The sequence below is a fragment of the Heteronotia binoei genome, chromosome 18, assembly GCF_032191835.1.
Source record: "Heteronotia binoei isolate CCM8104 ecotype False Entrance Well chromosome 18, APGP_CSIRO_Hbin_v1, whole genome shotgun sequence".
NCBI lineage: Eukaryota > Metazoa > Chordata > Lepidosauria > Squamata > Gekkonidae > Heteronotia > Heteronotia binoei.
The window spans coordinates 30,252,452-30,270,438 of NC_083240.1; the positions used below are offsets into that span (position 1 = coordinate 30,252,452).

Consider the following 17,987-nt stretch of genomic DNA (forward strand, 5'->3'; position numbering starts at 1 on the left):
TTGGCCTAATTGTTAATCCGGCCCTGTCAACTGGTGTAGCCTCCATGCTTGATTACAGCTGGAAAGGTAGGAGAACCTTAGTGAACTACAAGTCTCCCTTTGATTGTCACCAACAATGCTCCCTTTTAAGCTATGAAATCTTTTCAGCAAAAATTCTACTTCGTGAGCTATTGGCATTAAAGTTGCGAGATACTGCATGGTTTGCTCTAGGACCGTATTTCTTGCTGTAGTTGCCAGTGCTCAGGCAGGCTTGCTGAATTGAAACCAAACTCTCTAAACGTGGTACCAACTCTGTTATAAAGTCAATATCATGATTCCCATGCAGAAGAGGTTCGGAACAATTTGTTTAAAAAAACCAACCCAAACCCTTCATTCTAGGACCTTGAGAAACTCGTTTTAAAGTGGCTTCCAAACCAAATGGGTCAAATCAACACTGCCAAGCAGTTAAAAGAATAAAAAACATTGATCTGCAGAACTCAGATGGAGTAGCCTGCCCTGTAAAAGCCACAGAGATGGCCTGAGGGTTTTCTGACAAGTATTCTTAGTATTTCTGGGTATTCCTAACCGTTTTGCTGGCTTAGCTCTCCAGGAAGTGGATGACGCCTTGCAGTTTCCAAAGATATACTTACTGACTTTCTCCACATCTGAACCCTACAGGAGTCAATGGGTCTATTTGATTAAAGCAGCGCAGCCTGTACTTAAAGGTAAACAGAGTACCTTTGACAAATGTTCCCTTTCCAAAACTCTGAAATTGTTCTACCTGCATTTTTCATATAGTTACCATTTCTGTTGTCTCTGGCCAGCATCAGCACATTCTGAAGTAGGGGCATCTGCTTGGGCCCAGGTATTACCCTAATTGGTTATTTAATACTTTATTGAGGAAAATCAGCTTAGTGAGAGGCGGGTAACATGAGATCTCCACCTGTGTGTACCAGGATTTCGCTTCACAGAACTCTCAAAATGAACCAGTCAGATGTTCAACTGGAAGTGTTTTTATTGACAAATGATAACAGGGCAAAAACACACATAAAAACACACAGAATATGCACACAAGCTAGCTAAGAGGGAAATAAAAGGGAGGAGTGGTGAAAGTGAGGGTGTCTCAACAGTGACATTTACCAGTCCATGGAGAGAGAAGCAACCTGTGCTTCACAGAGAGTGAAGCCGACATTAAGAAGAGCACGCCCATATTGGAGATGAGTGCACGCAGGGGCGTAGCCATCCATTGTATAATTTATTGTATTAAATGTTGTTAGTCGCCCTGAGCCTGCTTCGGCGGGGAGGGCGGGATATAAATAAAATATTATTATTATTATTATTATTATTATTTTAAAAATCAGGGGCACCCTTCCCATCCATTGCAGGGCTTGCCACTTTTCAGAAGCTTTCTGGGACAGGGGCAAAAGCCGGAAGCTTTGAAAGTGGCCAGTCAAGGCAGCCAACCCTAAAACTTTGGGGTCAAGAAGGGACTGCACTTTGCGTGCAAGCAGGGGGGTTTCCTTCCACCTCCCTCTCCCTCACCCTGGCACTTTGCAGCCACCAGCTCCATCTGTCTCTCCTTCCTCAGCCCATTCCACATGACTTCCTCTACCTCCCTCCTCTCTACCTGGTGCTTTTGCGGCTGCAGTGCCCTGTGCCCAGTGTTCCCTCCAAGCTGAGTTAGTGTGAGCTAGCTCACAATTTTTTAGCCTCCAGCTCACACATTTTTGTCTCAGCTCAGGAAAAATGGCCCTAGAGCAAACTAATTTATGCAGTAGTTCACAACTTTAATGCCAGTAGCTCACAAAGTAGAATTTTTGCTCACAAGCCTCCGCAGCTTAGAGGGAACATTGCCTGTGCCCTGCTCAGCTCTCCCAGCTCTGGCTGCCACTGATGATGCTTTGCCAGCTCAGCCATGGCCAAATATGGGAGGCAGGTTGCATCCTGGAGGGTCCCGTGGAAGTCAAGGGTAGTGCTCCCACAGACCCCCCCCTTGTAGCTACAGGCCTGAGCACAGATATTGATAGGAAACATATACCTTGAAGTGCTATGACAAGTTGTGAGCCACCCTGAGCCTGCTTCAGTGGGATATAAATATAGTCTAAGTTTTGCCACAAAAACAATAGCTTAATGTATTTACTGGAAACTGCCCAAAGACTTGGGACAAATGTTTGATGGTTCTTCTGGAGGTAGATAAAAGAACAGAATGTCACTCTCTGGTTCTATTAATTGAGTAGAGCTTGATAGCTCTCCTGGAGCTAGGATATGGCTGTTGCTGTGCATTGATGGCCTCTGAAACACAGGATGGGTGCCACGTCCAGGTGTTATGCTAACAAGGGTAGATGTGCCAAAGGGGGAGCCAGTATAAGGGATGAAAGAGGTTACTTAGAAATGGGGTGCTGCTTTCCTGAGGAATCCATTGTTATAAAATATGCATTACTTTTATGGGTGGAGAGAGTTGTTTGCAATTCCATCCTCAGGTTCGCTTCCAAATAGTTTCTCAGGCTGGTCTTCTGACTGGCATTCCTTTTGGGGTCATTGCTAGGCTAGATAGTGTGTTAGATTTAATAGTTATTTGGAGTGATATCACATGAAAAGTGTTTGGGCCTACTTTCTCCCTGGCTGCCAACTACCTTGCAAGGAGAGGTGACACAGGGTTCATTGCTGCCAAGCGTCCCCCTCTGACTTACTTACTAGCACTCCACCATCCATCCTCCCTGTTGCACTCACTGTCCAGGGTCACTGGGAAAGGGCTGCAGACAACTGGGAGCATAGGAAGTGAGAAAGCTTGTGAGCAGCCATGGGGAGGACACACAAGCAGCAGGGGAGCATACAGGTGGGTGGGGCAAAAGGAGGGCATGAGTGCCTGCCTGGTGGTGGGTAGAGAGGTGAGGGGGGCCTTAGGAACCTTCTACCCACTTCTGAGCTTATGAAATATTCTTTAACACAAGTAATCAAAGCAGATGGGGGGGTAGGGGAAGGACATCTATGGCGTTCACACGTTAGGATAGTAGACCTCTGTGAAGCTTCTTCCAGAGAAGTGTAGCCACCCTACACCGACTCACTCTGTCTAGCTACGCCATGTAACTGGCAGAGGGTCTCCAACAGAGACAGGTCTTTCCCAATCCTGGCTTTTTTTTTTCTATATGTCCTGGAACTTGACCCCAGGGCCTTCTGCATGGTCTTCTATTGAGCTATGGTCCATCTGGATAAGAAGCAGCTCCAGAAGAGGACCGGGGCATTAAAGCAATTTAGGAACTAGCAGCCAACATGGCTCAAATCAAACCAGTCACAATGACAACAAATGCCCTCTCTGGCTCTAACACCACCGGTTAAGTCTTGAGTTTACCAAGCATGTTTACCAGAAACTTCCCTAGAAAGCTCAAGAAGAAGATGATATTGGATTTATACCCCACCCTCCACTCCGAATCTCAGAACTCACAAGCTCCTTTACCTTCCTCCCCCACAACAGACACCCTGTGAGGTGGGTGGGGCTGAGAGGACTCTCACAGCAGCTGCTCTTTCAAGGACAACCTCTGCCAGATCTATGGCTGACCCAAGGCCATTTCAGCAGATGCAAGTGGAGGAGTAGGGAATCAAACCCGGTTCTCCCAGATAAGAGTCCGCACACTTAACCACTACACCAAACTGACTCTCACCAAAGAGCCAATCTGCCCCCAAGTTGCCCAGACTCTACCCCAACATTATTGGCACCAGGTCTTCAATATTCCAAGCACAGAAAGGTCTTACCAACAACTGCTATCTGAATTTTTACCTGGAATTGCCAAGATGTGAACCTGGGAACTCTGGCATGCAAAGCACCAGCTCTACCAGCCAGCCACAGCCCATCTGTGGACAGTATTATAATTCGCTTCTCACAGACTCTTTCCAAACCCTGGCCATTGTTAGTTATGAAATGCTGTGTGTTTGCTCAGTTCCCATGAGGAGCTGGCATGCCTTCATTGAGAGGGTGATGCCGAATCATTCCTACGTAATTCTCTGCATGAGATTCCTGAACAGTACTTAATTACATGTCCAAGAATTTGGCAGCTTTTAAGAGATGGAATGCTTTTGGTTATACTTAAATGCACATACGCCACGGTTGGGAAATTAAAGCTACCCACAGTTGGAAGTCAGCTACCCTCCCCCTTTTCCCCCCAAGCAGAGGCAGGGCGTGGGGGTCTGCACACGTGCCAAGGATGTGGTCCGCAGGAGATTGTCGTCTCTGCTGAGATCTGCAATGAGACCACAAAAGCAATTTTGCTTGGAACACTGGTGTCCCACTGAGAACAATGTAAATAGACCAACAAAAATGGTGCTTCTAGGATAGATTGCTAGATTAAACATGTTGTTCCTTGCAGCAAGAGTTGGTTCCTTGCTACGGGATGGCATTTCTATGCCGAAAGTCATCAGTAATTTTTCAGCTGGAATTTAGGATTCAGGGGAAACGGCAACCTCTTAGTAGAAGTTCTTTGGTATGAGAAATAGAAACACCTTGTGTACATCTTGCTGCTATTTAGGAAACCCTGCATGGTGTAGCAGTTAGAATGCAGGTTAGGACCTAGGCGACCTGGGTTTCATGAAAGCTTGCTGGGTGACCTTGGGCCAATCATACACTTTCAACCTAACCTACTTCCCACGGTTGTTGTGAGGATAATACGGAGAAGGAAATGATGTTACCGCTTTGGGCCTCTATTGGGGGAAAATGCAGGGTATAAATGCCAATCAAAATTAAATCCCTAAACTCAGGATCCCCCATCTGTCTTTTCCAGTGTGCCTCTTGAATCAGCTGTGGTCTTCAGGCTGAGTTACTGGCTGTTGCCCACTTAAAGTCACCCGCTTGGCATCAACCAGAACCCATGTGTGACGAACTGCATCTTTTAATTTTGTGTTATGTGTGTGTGCATGAGTGTGTCTGGAAGTCATGGCTGACTTCTAGAGACTCCTAGTGGGGCTTGAATGTTTCAGAGAGGTGGCTTGCTTGCCTGCCTCTGCATCCTGCCTCTGGTATTCCTTGGAGGTCTTCCAACCAAAACATATGAAACAGGCAGATGGAAAGGAGAAAGTAATTTAAAAACTATGATGGGAGTAAGGTTTTATTATGACAATTATAATTCAAGAAGCATTTTAAGGTAGATGATGAACTGATAAAGAATTGTAGACTTGGAAGGGACCCCTAGTGTCATCTAGTCCATCTTCCGGTGATGTCAGGGGTGTGTGGCATATGCAAATGAGTTGTGCTAATGAGTTGTGCTAATGAGCTCCAGCACCTCCTTTTCTACTAAATGACTCCTGGCACCAACCTTTTGGGAAGCCAAAAGAGTTTAAGGGATAGCGATACTAAAGAAAGTGTGATGGAGTGTTGAGGAAAAATCCTGGAACAAAAGCCCCTCAATATAAAGTTTCAATAAACTGTGAAAAAGGTTAAGAAACTCTTTAGCCTGATCCAGAGGAACAAAAGTCTGTGCATATCCTGTTTTTATCTCACTAGTTTCAACCTGTGAATTCACCTGACCTTTTCCCTTGATGTTAAATGAAATCTTTTCTTATATTTGAAAGTTAAAAGTGTCTCAACTATAATTTTCAGTGGTTAAGGTAAATGGTGATCCTGCCACTTCCCTTAGGTTCCTGGGCTGGGACAGCCAAGGTTTATTCAGGGGAGAAGAATACGTTACCATCGGGGCTGCCATGCCTGTGAAGAGACAGAAAAATGGAGGGAAAATCTAGCCTCTGAGGGAGGGAAAAGGACAGGGTCTGTCATATTTGTTGACAGTACTGTGATATGAAAATAAAACCCACAACTAGTTTGTCCCACCACATATATAAACTAAAATAATATTTTATACATTTGTAAGAAATTACCACAGAATTCCTGTCAGAAATGTCAAACACCCCCCCCCCCCAAAAAAAAAAAGCTAAAGAAGTTTTAGGGCAATCGTCAGGGAGAGGAAGCAACCACTGAGGAAAATCCTAGTCAGGATGAAGAATTTATGAAAATGAAAAAAGAACTGGTGAAAATAGAGTCTGAAAGAGAAAAAAAAATCAGGATTGAAGCAGAGCAACAACTAGAATTGGGCAGAAGTGAGACGGAAAAGCCTAAAATGGCACATTAAACCACGAGGTAAGGCTGGGGAAGGCAATAGCAAACCACCCCGTATAAAGTATGCCGTGAAAACGTTGTGAAAGCAACGTCACTCCAGAGTCAGAAATGACTTGTGCTCGCACAGGGGACTACCTTTTACCTTTTTAAGGCGGGACACAATTATTTTAAGGAATATGTAAATACAAAAGATTATCCTTTTTTCCAGTGCTTAATCTAACACTGTAAAGCTAGCAGCTATTATTTATACCCTTAGTGCAGACAGGCGAGCGGGGCTGAGGCAACCCAGCCAGACCACGGCAGAGGAAAAATCAGGGTCTTCCTTTTGAAACAGAGGCAAGGCTGAGCAAAAAGACTAGTACATATTGGGGGGGGGGGGGGAGAATAATATTTGTTTATGCCCCCTTTGCTTCATTGGTAGGGCTTGTGTGCAGCTTCTGTTACTGGTGGTAATCCAACAAATTCAGCTTTTTTTCTCCAGTGTGGTGATATCGGGGGCAATTGGTCATGCTGAATTTCTGGATTCAACGAAGACCGCCATTATAAAACAGGCAAACAAGCCAACAGAATGCACAAAATTAAACACTAAAACCAATGAGGGTGTAGTTCAGTCTCCAAAGACATTCTGCGGATCTTAAAAACCATGACATTCTACATATAAAAATCCAAAACAAAAACAACTTTCCATGAGAGGATCCAAAGGGAAACTGCGGGGTTGTAGTTCATTCCTTAACAAATTCGAGCTTCATTGATTCTGGGAATTTCTCACTCACTATGAAAGTAATCATCCCTTCTAGAGGTCTGTGTACTTAATTGATCTTGGTGTTCATCACCCCTGTAAAGGAAAGGGCAGCACCCACACTAATTGGATAATATTTTGGTGAGATTCTGGAGTGGTTTGTGTTCTACAGCAGAATGTAACATACCTCTGGCTATCGCTTCCATAGCCTGACCTTCTGGCCTTGCTGTGTAGAAAAGTGTATTCTTCTTTCCTCTGCATCCATAATGCATATAATTTGCTACCTTTGGGCCACCAAGCTAAAGTATTTGCCCAAGTATTTGCAAATTATTGATTTTCCGTGTGTGTACTGGAGGTGTGGGGAGTTTACAGACCATTTAGATTTGTTGTCTCAATTGATTTTTAGTTTATAATTCAGATGTTAATGTAGCGTTTGCCTGTCCTGTTATGCTGTCCTATGCTTATTAATTTTAGTACATTTTTATCTCACCCTTCCTCTAAGGGGCTGTGTTCGACATTCTCCCCTCTTCTATTCTGCCCTTGCAACAATCTTGTAAGTTAGGTTTGGCTGAGAGAGAATGAGGGGCTCAAGGTCACCTAGTGAGCATCTATGGCAGAATGAGGATTTGAACCCAGATCCCAGCCTTGCACCAAGGCTGGTTCCAAGCTCTGGAACCTTCTCTTCCTCTGACCATCCCCAGGACCCTGTCATGCCTTCCTTCCAGCCTGCCCACATCTGCATCTGCCTGTGTTATCCATTTGTGAACCTTCCTACTGGCTGGATGTCCCTTCCCAATGGTGTTGGTAGTGCGTAGATATGAACACCACCACTGTGCCTGCCAGAAGCACCCCCATTCCTTCCTTGGCAACTTGTGGTGGTGGTTGGGGGCTCCAGGGCAGTGGGCCCTGCCAGAAACCCTGAGCCCAAGCAGCTGTTCCACCTCAGGGTATGCTGACAGCGACCCTGCCCAGCACTCAAACCACCACTCTAGTGCTTGATGCTTTTAAAATTCTTTTTAAGAACAGATGCTGATTTTTATTCTTTTTGTGGTGTGCAGCTTTACACACGTCCTCATCCAGGTGACCATTTGTGCACTGGAGCAAGAGATGCTGGACCAGACACTCATCAGCTTCCAGGTCTGTAGCCACCGGGAGGGGGGCTGCCCCCTGACTTCTGGGCAGGGACCCCTGGCTTCCAGGGGGTCCTCTGGGGTGCAGCCTGCTTTTTCTCCCGAGATGGAGCTGCTGGCTGCAAAGTGATGGAGTGGGGGAAAGGGGGGTGGAAGGAACCCCCCCCCCGCTTGCATGCAAAGTGCACCCCTTCTTGATCCCAAAGTTTTAGGGTTTGCTGCCTTGGCCACTTTCAGAGCCCCCAGCTTTTGTCCCTACCTCAGTAAGCATCTGAGAAGCGGAAAGCCCCACAGTGGATGGGAAAGGGTGCCCCCCAACTTTTTATAAAACACCTCACTTTTAATGTCCTGGCTATGCCCCTGTCTGCTTCTGATATTTCACAATATTCTTCTTGGTTGTTGCACCAACAGAAGAACACTGTGGAATTGTAAACTGGATAACCAATGTTCTGTCACAGTTGCTGCGAGATTTTTATTGGTTTCTATTTTCAGTTTTGCTTTTTGATTATGGCTTTTGCATTGTTCTTGCCATCAGAACAAATATGACTCAACTACACTTCAAAATAATGTACTGCCAGAACTTACAAGGGGGGAAAAAATGGCTGGGTTTAAATATATATTAGGAAGGATAAGAATCAGTGTCATATAACACCGTTCTGCAAAAATACAATAACCATTCCCTATTTTTATCCTGCTCTTTCCCCCCCTCAGAGTAAACATGGTTTTCTCTCAACCTTCGCAGCCTTTTGAGGGAAGAAATATATTTGTTTCTTATTGTATTTTTATCCCACCCTTGAAGGAACTCAGGCTACCATGTCCTTCTGGGTGAAGGTCAATATGTGATGCTAAGGAACTGTTGAAAGGAAGGTCTTCTGTGGTCTCGTCCTTTGAGAGATTCATACCCACCTACTTCACTCAGGGAGCTTGCTAGTCTCCCCATAGGGGAGTGAAAAATGGGGTTGCACTTACCTGTAACCTTTAAGACCAACAATGCTTTAATCATGGTATGAGCTTTCGTGGGCACACATGCATCCTCAAATACAATGAAATGGAAGTTAACAGTTCACATACAGACACACAGATTTCAGTGTCTCTGAGGATGTGTCCATGCACACAAAAGCTCATACCTTAAATAAAACTTTGTTAGTTTTAAACAGGGCTTTTTTGGTAGAAAAAGCCTCGCAGGAAATCATTTGTGTATTATGCCACACCCTTCGATGTCACCATTGTTTCACACAGGGGTTTTTTTCTATAGAAAAAGCCCAGCAGAAACTCATCTGCATATTAGGCCACACCCCCTAACACAAAGCCATCTGGAACTGCGTTCCTGCTCAAAAAAAGCCCTGGTTTTAAAGGTGCCACTGAACTTTGTTCTACTACTTCAGACTAACACGGCTGCCCACCTGAATTTACTTGTAACTGTTGTTCATTGTGGTCTGTGTAGGCCCACATCCCTCCCTCCTGCTCTGCTGTCAACTCTCTGGAACCTTAGTTTTTTTGGGCTTCTGGCAGCAGCATGGAGAGAATTGAGGGAGTAGAACCCCTCCTCTGAGTCATGTGATCATTTTGGTGGGAAAGCCCCAAACAGAAGAGGGGCGCTTCTGGTCTACTAGAAAACTTTGGAAATATTTTCTGTGGTTGGCCTGTGCACACAATCCCCCAATGTGCGCCTGCACAGAGGACCCCCTCGATGGGCAATGGTTATAGCTAAGCGCAACCCTGTTTTCTCATGACCTTAACAGAACATTGGGTTTCTGTTGTTCAGTCGCACAGTTGAGTCTAACTCTTTGCGACCCCATGGACAAAGTCACGCCAGGCCCTCCTGTCTTCTACCATCCTCTAAAGTCTGCTCAAATTTGTGTTAGTTACCTGAGTAACACTGTCCAGCCATCTCATCTTTTGTCATCCCCTTCTTCTTTTGCCTTCTGTTTGGGTTATCCCAGTTTAATTTCTATTTGCCAAGCAATCATGCAATGGGCAGGGAGGTTTCAGCTCTCTGCTATTCAAGTAGCGAATGACAAAAATAGAACTCGGGCAGGGATCAGACAACCTGGCTTAGGTGAACAGACTCACAAATCTAAGCGCCATCACAACATGCCACTCAGTCCCAAGAAGCAGAATGGGATTTGCCCCTTCAGTAATGACACCTTGGAGGATAATACGCAGACAGATGGTTCACGTTTAACTTAGAAATATAGTTCTCTGATGGAACACTCAGGAGCACAAGACAATCAAGAACTGCTACAGCCCAATCCTCTGTTTCCTCGTAAGTCCAGTTTTTTTCACCTGGGACTCCCCATAAAGTCTTCCAAAAACCTGAACAATTCTTGGTGAATCTACTCAGAAGCACAATGGGATTTACTCCTAACTGGGCATGAAGAGTGTCATGGCTTTAAAGCATGGCCAAGGCAACAGGATTTACTCCCAAATATGCACACAGCCAGTTATGGCTCTAAAGCAGGGGTGTATTTGTTATGGGGGACGAATCTGACATAAATGAGACCCTGTCGGGCGGGGCCATGTCTGTCATAAAATGTAATGCCAGGTAGCAAAGATATAAATTTTATAAAGGGCATAAACACAGTTAAAGATTTTCTTTTTTAAAAAAACATGATTAGAAACATCAGCACTTGTTGGTCTTAAAGGTGTTTTCTTTGTATTTCTCCCATGGGATCCAGGGAACTCAGCAAAGGAAGCTTCCTTCTCCAGGGGACCAGGAGGGGAAGGAGCCTTAGCCAATAGAAGGAAGGGAGGCTTGGCTCAGTAGCTCTGCGACTGAGAGAGCCTGGCAAAGCAAGCTCTGCCTCCCCCCTTCCTCCCCAAGGGAGGAGCCTCAGCCAATGGAGAAAATAGAGGTTTTGCCTGTGCAATTGAGCAAGCCTGACAAAGCAGGCTGTGATGCAGCAGGAAGCAACGGTGGGGAAGAAGGACACAGATGACAGTCAGTTGCTGGGGGGGAGGTGCCTGATAGGAGCCCTCAGGGGGCCTGATTTGGCCCCCAGGCTGCATGTTTGACACCCCTGCTCTAAAGCACGGCCAACCAGACTACGACACATTTACTAATGTTGCCAGGTCCTCCCTGGCCAGGGGGACAGTGAAGGTAGGGCTGCCAGATCCCGGCTGGGAAGCTCATGGAAATTTGGGGGCAGGGACCCCAGTGGGGCACAATGCCAAAAGAGCCCACCCTCTAAAGCCTCCATCTTCTCCAGGGGAACTGAGCTCTGTAGTGTGGAAATAAGCTGAAATACCGGGGGATCCCCTGGCGTGTCCCACCGGAAGGCTGGCGTCCCTAATTTTTACGCAGAGGTAAACTCCTCTCAATAGGGCCCGCTCCCACCGGCGTCCCAGCTGGCTTGCACCCCCGCCTCCACTGCTGCTGCCTAGGCCACGGTGACACGAAGGCAGCCCGCGCCGAGTGGAATATTCGGGCTTCTTCCCGCCCCCGAAAGCACGCATGCGGTCGTCCCCGGCAGCCCCCGAAACGTTGCCTTGGCAGCAGCAAACCCGACGGCGGCTTCTCCTCTCCCCCGCCTGCCGCTCCCCGCGCGCGCCTCCAAGTTCACCGGGAAGCCGAAGTCCGTGGGATTTGTGCCGAAAGAGGCAGCAGGCGTGCGTACGCCGAGGCGCGCAGCACTGCAGTATGAGCCGGGCACGTTCCCTCCTCGGCAGCAAGCGCCGCCGCCGCCGCCACGATGTTCCGGGCCGGAGCTGACATGTCCCAGGAGTCGAGCGCGGCTTGGCTGGCAGCCCCGGGGCCGAGCCGAAGCTACTGGGCCGCCGCGCCCCCCGACCGCTTCGTCTCCTGCGCCGCCGAGGCCCGCCGCGTGGCCTTGGCCGGCCGCTCCTGGCGCGCTCCTTGGCCCGCTCCCCCCGCGGCGCCCCAGCCCGGCGGGGGCGGAGCCTGGGCCGCCCCCTGTCGGCTCTGCCTGGCGGAGCAGCTCCGCCAGGGCAGCCAACCAGGCGGCCGAGCCCGGGCAGCCCAAGATGCGGCGCTGATCGCCGGCCGGGCAGCAGGTGCGTTTCTGCCACCGCCGCCCCAGCCGCGGCTCATGATGTGTTTGGAGAGCGACGGTGCGTCGGGCGGCGGCCCTCCCGGCTGCAGCGGGCGCCTCCGCGTTTCGGCGGCCGGCGACGACGAGGACGAAGACGACGGAGGAGGCGGCGGCGGGGATCGGGGCGGCTGCTGCGGGCGGAGCGGCGAGGTGCAGACCCTCTCCGGCGCCCTCCATGCGCCCTGCGGGGCCAAGAGCGCAGCCGGCGCCGAGCGCTCCAAGGCAGCTGCGGCGCCCAGCTTGGGCAGAGCCCGCGTGGCCGCCGCCGGCATCCTCAGCGTGGGCAATGTGCTGAACTACCTGGACAGGTACACCGTGGCAGGTGAGTGGGACCCTCTCGCCTCCTCCTCCTGCTGGGGCTTTCCCTTCTCCCTCCCTTCTGTCATTGTGCTCTGCTGACTGCCTTTCAACCTCTTTTCTTCTTATTGTTAGTGCTATTATATTTCAATCAGCAATATTTGCGGGAGTGTGGCCGTCCGTATATCTTTCTTCCCTCCCTTTTCCCCCTCTCCTTTTCAATCTTATATTTCCTTCATTCTTTTCTTTTATCCTGCTGTCTTTTTCATTTCCCGTTCTTTCTTTCGCTTTTTGCCTGAGGCCTGTTCCCCCCATTCATTTTTCTTCCTCCATTCCATTTTTTCCTCTTCCATCCCTCCTATTTCCCCTCTTGCTGATTCTCCCCCCCCCTCCCCATTTCAGTCCTCTTCGCTCCGGGTGCTAACGCCCCCTTTTCTCTCCATCCCTCCCCGGCGATCAGTCTGCCTGCTTCCATCTGCTCGGGCTCTGCCGCATGCTGTTCTGCTTGTTAGAAATAGCAGCTCTCTTGGCTAGAACGGGGACCTGCATACAAAAGCTTGTCTGGCCAGGGAAAGAGCCAGTGGTGTCTCTTTAGCGCCTGGAAACCTGGCATCCTTCTGGATGTGCTTTAGGAGATGCCCGGAGCAGTGTCTCTGCAGAAGGGGGCATGATTCAGAAATACAGAATCTTTTAAGATGAACCCCCCCCCCTTTCTTTTCTTTTTTTTTTTGCTGGCAGCTTCATATATTCTTGAAGTGCGCCTGTCTCTAGGCAGGTTGGTTATAGGCTGGTTTCAGAGGCAAAATATTCTCTCTGCTTCTCTGTTTAAAAGCCTAAGGCAGGTTGGAAAGATGCTAGGAAGCAGCCCTCTCTTTCTGCATACGCACTCCCCTCCTTGACAATGGCTGAACTGCAGTACTTTAGGTCAAAATGGTTCTGTAGAATTAGTCTGGTTTTGGAGGCATTGTTTCTCCTCCTGCCTTGAATTGTGCTCATTTCTCAGGATGCCTTTTTGCCTTCAGTTTAGCAATCAGACTTGGGGGGGGGGATTGCTTAGCAAACGCGTTTCCGCAGCTCTGGCCACTACCACTGAGAAGTACTGGTGCATTTGCAAATCCCAGATTCTTGGGAAGGGTGCAGCGGAACAGAGAAAGGGCCAGAGCTGCTGTTGGCTATCTGGATTTTCCAAAGATCACAGGTGCAGCTGCTTCGAGATGAAAGGCCCTTTAAAAAGCTAGGGTTCGGCACAGCATTGTCTCTGTTTTCCTGTTTACTGGGAAATATGGTTTGTGTCACTTATAGGAAGATCACTTTCTTATCTCTACCTTGCCTCTCTGGCCAGTTATCTGAAACCCAAACAGCATGGAGGTTTTGGTTTCTGTCTTTGGAAGCTTTTCTTGAGCACTAGTGGGAAGCCTGGAAGCAGAACTCCTTTCTAGCTGGGATTCTGGTGTTTACCTGGAGAAGGGAAAACATGCCAGGGCTTAACGTAAGAGCCACACAGCATAAACATCACGTTTGAGAGCTGAAAGGCAGGCAGGAAGAAAGCAAATAGATGGGGAAGTAGAAAGAAAGCCACTTTAACTTTACATGCGTTCTCCAAGCTGCCAGCTGGCTTGACTTGGAGAAGTGATTTAAACAGACAACTGCCTTTTCCAAGCCACCCAACAAAGCAGTGGGGGCTTTGGGGAGCCACACGATATGTGTGAAAGAGCCACATGTGGCTCCCAAGCCGCAGTTTGGCCACCCCTGTGCCAGGGGATAGGAAGAATGAAGGTGCTCGTGTGTCTATTTCTCCCACTCCCCAAAAAGAGTCTCCTAGTGTTTAAAAACTGTGCACTTCCAAGAGGAAATTGTGCACCCCTCTTTACAGTGTTATGGTTCAATGTTTCTGCATCTGTTTGGAACAGTGCGTCATTTAGTGGACAGCTGACCAGGGTGGGGGCTCCCCACTGGCCAGATAAAATGCCTTCGGCCTACCTTGCAAGCTTGTTGCATGCCAGAATGAGACAGAAGTGTGCATTTCCTCCTTAGTTGGACTGTGGCAACAGCTCTGCGCATTCATATTCTGTGTGTTTAACGGCTTGTACATCCTGCCCCACTCCTGAGAAGCTTGGAGCAACATATAATCCCGTCCAGCAGCCCCGTGAGGTAGCACAACCAGAGAGAAATTGCCTTCCCAAGACTGTTCACAATTAAATTTGGGCCTGAGTTTCCCCTGGGCCAGACAGTCACACTATATAGCATCTCCTGTAATGTTTTGTGTTTCTCTAAGAGCACCCAGTGTGCTTAGGACTGAACTAATTTAGCTTATTGAGAGTGCTGATAAAAATTCACCCATCCTCAAGTTTTAGGCGGTTGCCAAATGGAACCAGGCCAGTTGCTTATCCAGCTGCTCAGTAAAAGGCAGGGCTGCTCCCACCATCAGGAGCAGAGGGGGCCGTTTGCTTGCAACAAGCATTTAGGCATGCGCATATTTAACGTTATCCATATTTATAAGATGTGTACCCTGCCGGGCAGGGTGGGTCAGAAGAACCTCCCCAGAAGAGCTCGCTCTCAGAGACCCTGCACCATGTGCTCCTGATGTCGGAGATAGAATAGCAATAACACCGCACACCGTTAACATATCTATCGACGACATTGCAAGGTGTCATTGAAATGGTCACTCGCTTGGTGGTGGGAAGTGCTGTCAAGTCACAGCTGTCTTCTGATGATCCCTCATGGCATTTGCAAGGCAAGAGACATGCAGAGGTGGTTTGCCATTGCCTGCCTCTGCAGAGCAACCCTGGGTTTCCCTTGGCGGTCTCCTAGCCAAGAACTACCCTGGGCCAACTCTGCTTAGCTTCCAACTTATGACAAGATTGAGCTGGCCAGGACCATCCAGGTCCGAGGTCTGCTTGATTAGATTGCTCTAAAAGAGGATTCCTGGATGGATAAGTCCATTAGTGGTTATTACCCATGATGGCTAAATTAGTTCCGCGTTCAGGGGTGGTGCACCTCTGAATGCTGGTTGCTGGGGACAGCAGCAGTGGTGAGGTTTTGGCCTTGCCACCCAGAATACAGGCCTTCTAGGGCATAGGTGGCCAATGGTAGCTCTCCAGATGTTTTCTGCTTACAGCTCTCATCAGCCCCAGCCATTGGCCATGCTGGCTGGGGCTGATGGGAGTAGCAGGCAAAAAAACATCTGGAGAGCTACCGTTGGCCACCCCTGTTCTAGGGTATCCGCTTGGCCACTGTGGCTCATACACATCCTGTTCTAATGCCTGTTAAAAAGATGCAGTCATTGACTACCGTGTGAACTTGGTATTCACTTGGGTGTTTTGGGTTTTTGAGGAATGTAGCAGAAGCTCCCAGTAAAGTGATTTTTTTTAAAGCTTTGCATTTTTAATTGGTTCCCCCCTAGTTGTGCATTTTCTTGTGAGGGACTGAAAAACACAGTGAGAAAATTTGGGACAGGTGAGTGGGGAAACCCACTTTGTGTCCTTTGCATTTTGGAGATTTCTGCTTCCTGTGCAGATACCCCCCACCCTTTGAGTTTCCAAGGAGAAATGTGCATGGGATTCTTCAGGTTTTCTGGTTGCTCGTGTCTATTAAAAATGAGAGCCGGCAACTTACAGGAAATGGAGAGTATTGAGGGGGACTTCTGATAGCGAGGAATGCACTAGTGGCCATTTTCCAGGAAGGCCAGGAAATGTCTGTCTAAACAGACACTGGGAGGGTGTCAGGCTGATCTGTGGAATAAGTGGCATCATGGATCATATTGTGTTGTTTGTATTGTTCCTTGCCAGCAAGGCCTCTGGTGTTAGAGGCCTTAAAAGCTAAAGTGGGCTCCTGGCTGGGCAAAGCTGTTGGTCAGGATGTAAGTTACCATCTGGTTACATAACAGTCGGACTTCCCTTTTGGGTGGAGGGGCCATGGCTCAGTGGTGGAACATCTTCTTTGCATGCAGAACGTCTCATGTTCAATCCCCAGTATCTCTAGTTAAGGATCAGGTCACAGGTGATGTGAAGGACCTCAACCTGACACCTTGAAGAGCTGTTCACAGCCTGAATCAACAGGACTGACTTCGATAGGTCATTGGGCTGGTTCAGTATAAGGCGACTTACAGTGCAATCCTAAGGACTCCAGTCTAAGCACTTTGAAATGAATAGGCTTAGACTGGAGTAACTGTCCTTAGGATTGCACTGTTAATGTGTTCGTGTGGGTCGGTGCCCCATGGTTCTGATCCTGTACACCTCTCAGAAATGTGGGCAAGAAAATTCTCTTCAACTGTATTTTTATATTAGATTTTATGTCCACTTCCAAAAACGTGTCATCTTGTCAACTACAAAGGCACGGATACAACACCTGTCACTTTCAACATGATTAACTTGTTTTCCGCTTAGCTGTCCTTAGGGCCCATCACATGAATTGTCCCAGCATTTAGATTGCAGCAGGTTTGTCTCCTTGAGATGTTTATTCTAACCAAATATCTCAGTTTATCTAGTTCTGGCTGCTGTCTTGTCACCGGCGTTGCTTCTTGCTGATCTCGGTTACCTACACAGCAACTCTGTAACGTCTGTCTTGCCAGCGCACAGTTTACCTTTCCACTCCCAAAATCGGAGTTCAAACCGTTACACCACCCTGCTCTCTTGATAATATGTATTTATTGTGAATTATATTTATAACGATCTCCAAAAGCTAGGGGAATAAGAAATAACGGATGGCCAAACGTTATCATATTCTGTAAGCTGCTTACTGATGGACTGTGAAGTTTTATTTAAGTGATACTTTGGGCCTCAGTGAGAAAGGTGGACTATAAATGCAAATAATAATGTGGACAGCTGTGGCAGTGTGTGGCAAAGTGTCTGTATTTATTATCTGAAGTATTTGTAATCCAACTTTTCTCCCAAATGGGGTCCTAAAGGAGCTTACATTATCATCCACTCCTTTCTCCATTTTATCCTCCTGGTAACAGTCTTGACCTGGATAGTCCAAGCTAGCCTGATCTTATCAGATCTCAGAAGCAAAGCAGGGTAGGCCCTGGTGGGTATTTGGATGGGAAGCCACCAAGGAATATCAGGGTCATGACGCAGAGGCAGGCAGTGGAAAAACCACTTCTGAACATCTCCTGCCTTGAAAACCCTACAGGGTTGCCGTAAGGCAGCTGTGACTTATCGGCAACTATAACAACATAGTTCTGTGCAGGGCTTTTTTTGTAGAAAAAGCCCAGCAGGAACTCATTTGCATATTAGGCAACACCCCCTAACGTCACCATTGTTCCACACAGGGCTTTTTGTAGGAAAAGCCCAACAGGAACCTATTTGCATATTAGGCCACACCCCCTGATGCCAAGCCAGCCGGACCTGTATTCTGGTGACCCCTGGTTCTGTGAGGTAGATTGGACTGAGAAAGACAGTTGACTGCCCCAAGGTCGCCCAGCAAGCTTCTGTAGCAATGGGATTCAAACATGGGTCTCCCAGAATGCAGTTCTGCACTCATTTGGGTGGCTTCCCATACTGTGATAACTGCTATGGTGCAGGAATTTGAGATGACATCTGCGCAGATCCATCATTAAAGTGAGGAGGTATGCAGTGGAATTAGAACCTTGTGGATTAGAACCTTGGAAGTTGATGTGGAACGTGAGCATTGGCTAAGATAATTGGAATGTGACTTAAGCACGAGTCCTCAGCCGCTTTATCTCTGTGAAT

The 17,987-nt window shown here is 47.9% G+C and overlaps 2 protein-coding genes across 2 annotated transcripts in view; both read left to right on the forward strand.

The window, feature by feature from the left end:
* Positions 1–11,944, forward strand: part of LOC132587365 (protein spinster homolog 3-like) — a 131,226-nt gene extending 119,282 nt beyond the window's left edge. Inside the window, exons 14-15 of the mRNA XM_060259642.1 lie at positions 7,877–7,955; positions 11,333–11,944. Of these exons, the coding sequence (XP_060115625.1) occupies positions 7,877–7,955; positions 11,333–11,944 (691 nt within the window). The remainder of the gene's footprint in view (positions 1–7,876; positions 7,956–11,332) is intronic.
* The window catches only part of SPNS2 (SPNS lysolipid transporter 2, sphingosine-1-phosphate), a 150,412-nt gene continuing 144,236 nt past the window's right edge, over positions 11,812–17,987 (forward strand). Inside the window, exon 1 of the mRNA XM_060258891.1 lies at positions 11,812–12,322. Within this exon, the coding sequence (XP_060114874.1) occupies positions 11,998–12,322 (325 nt within the window). The 5' untranslated portion in view covers positions 11,812–11,997. The remainder of the gene's footprint in view (positions 12,323–17,987) is intronic.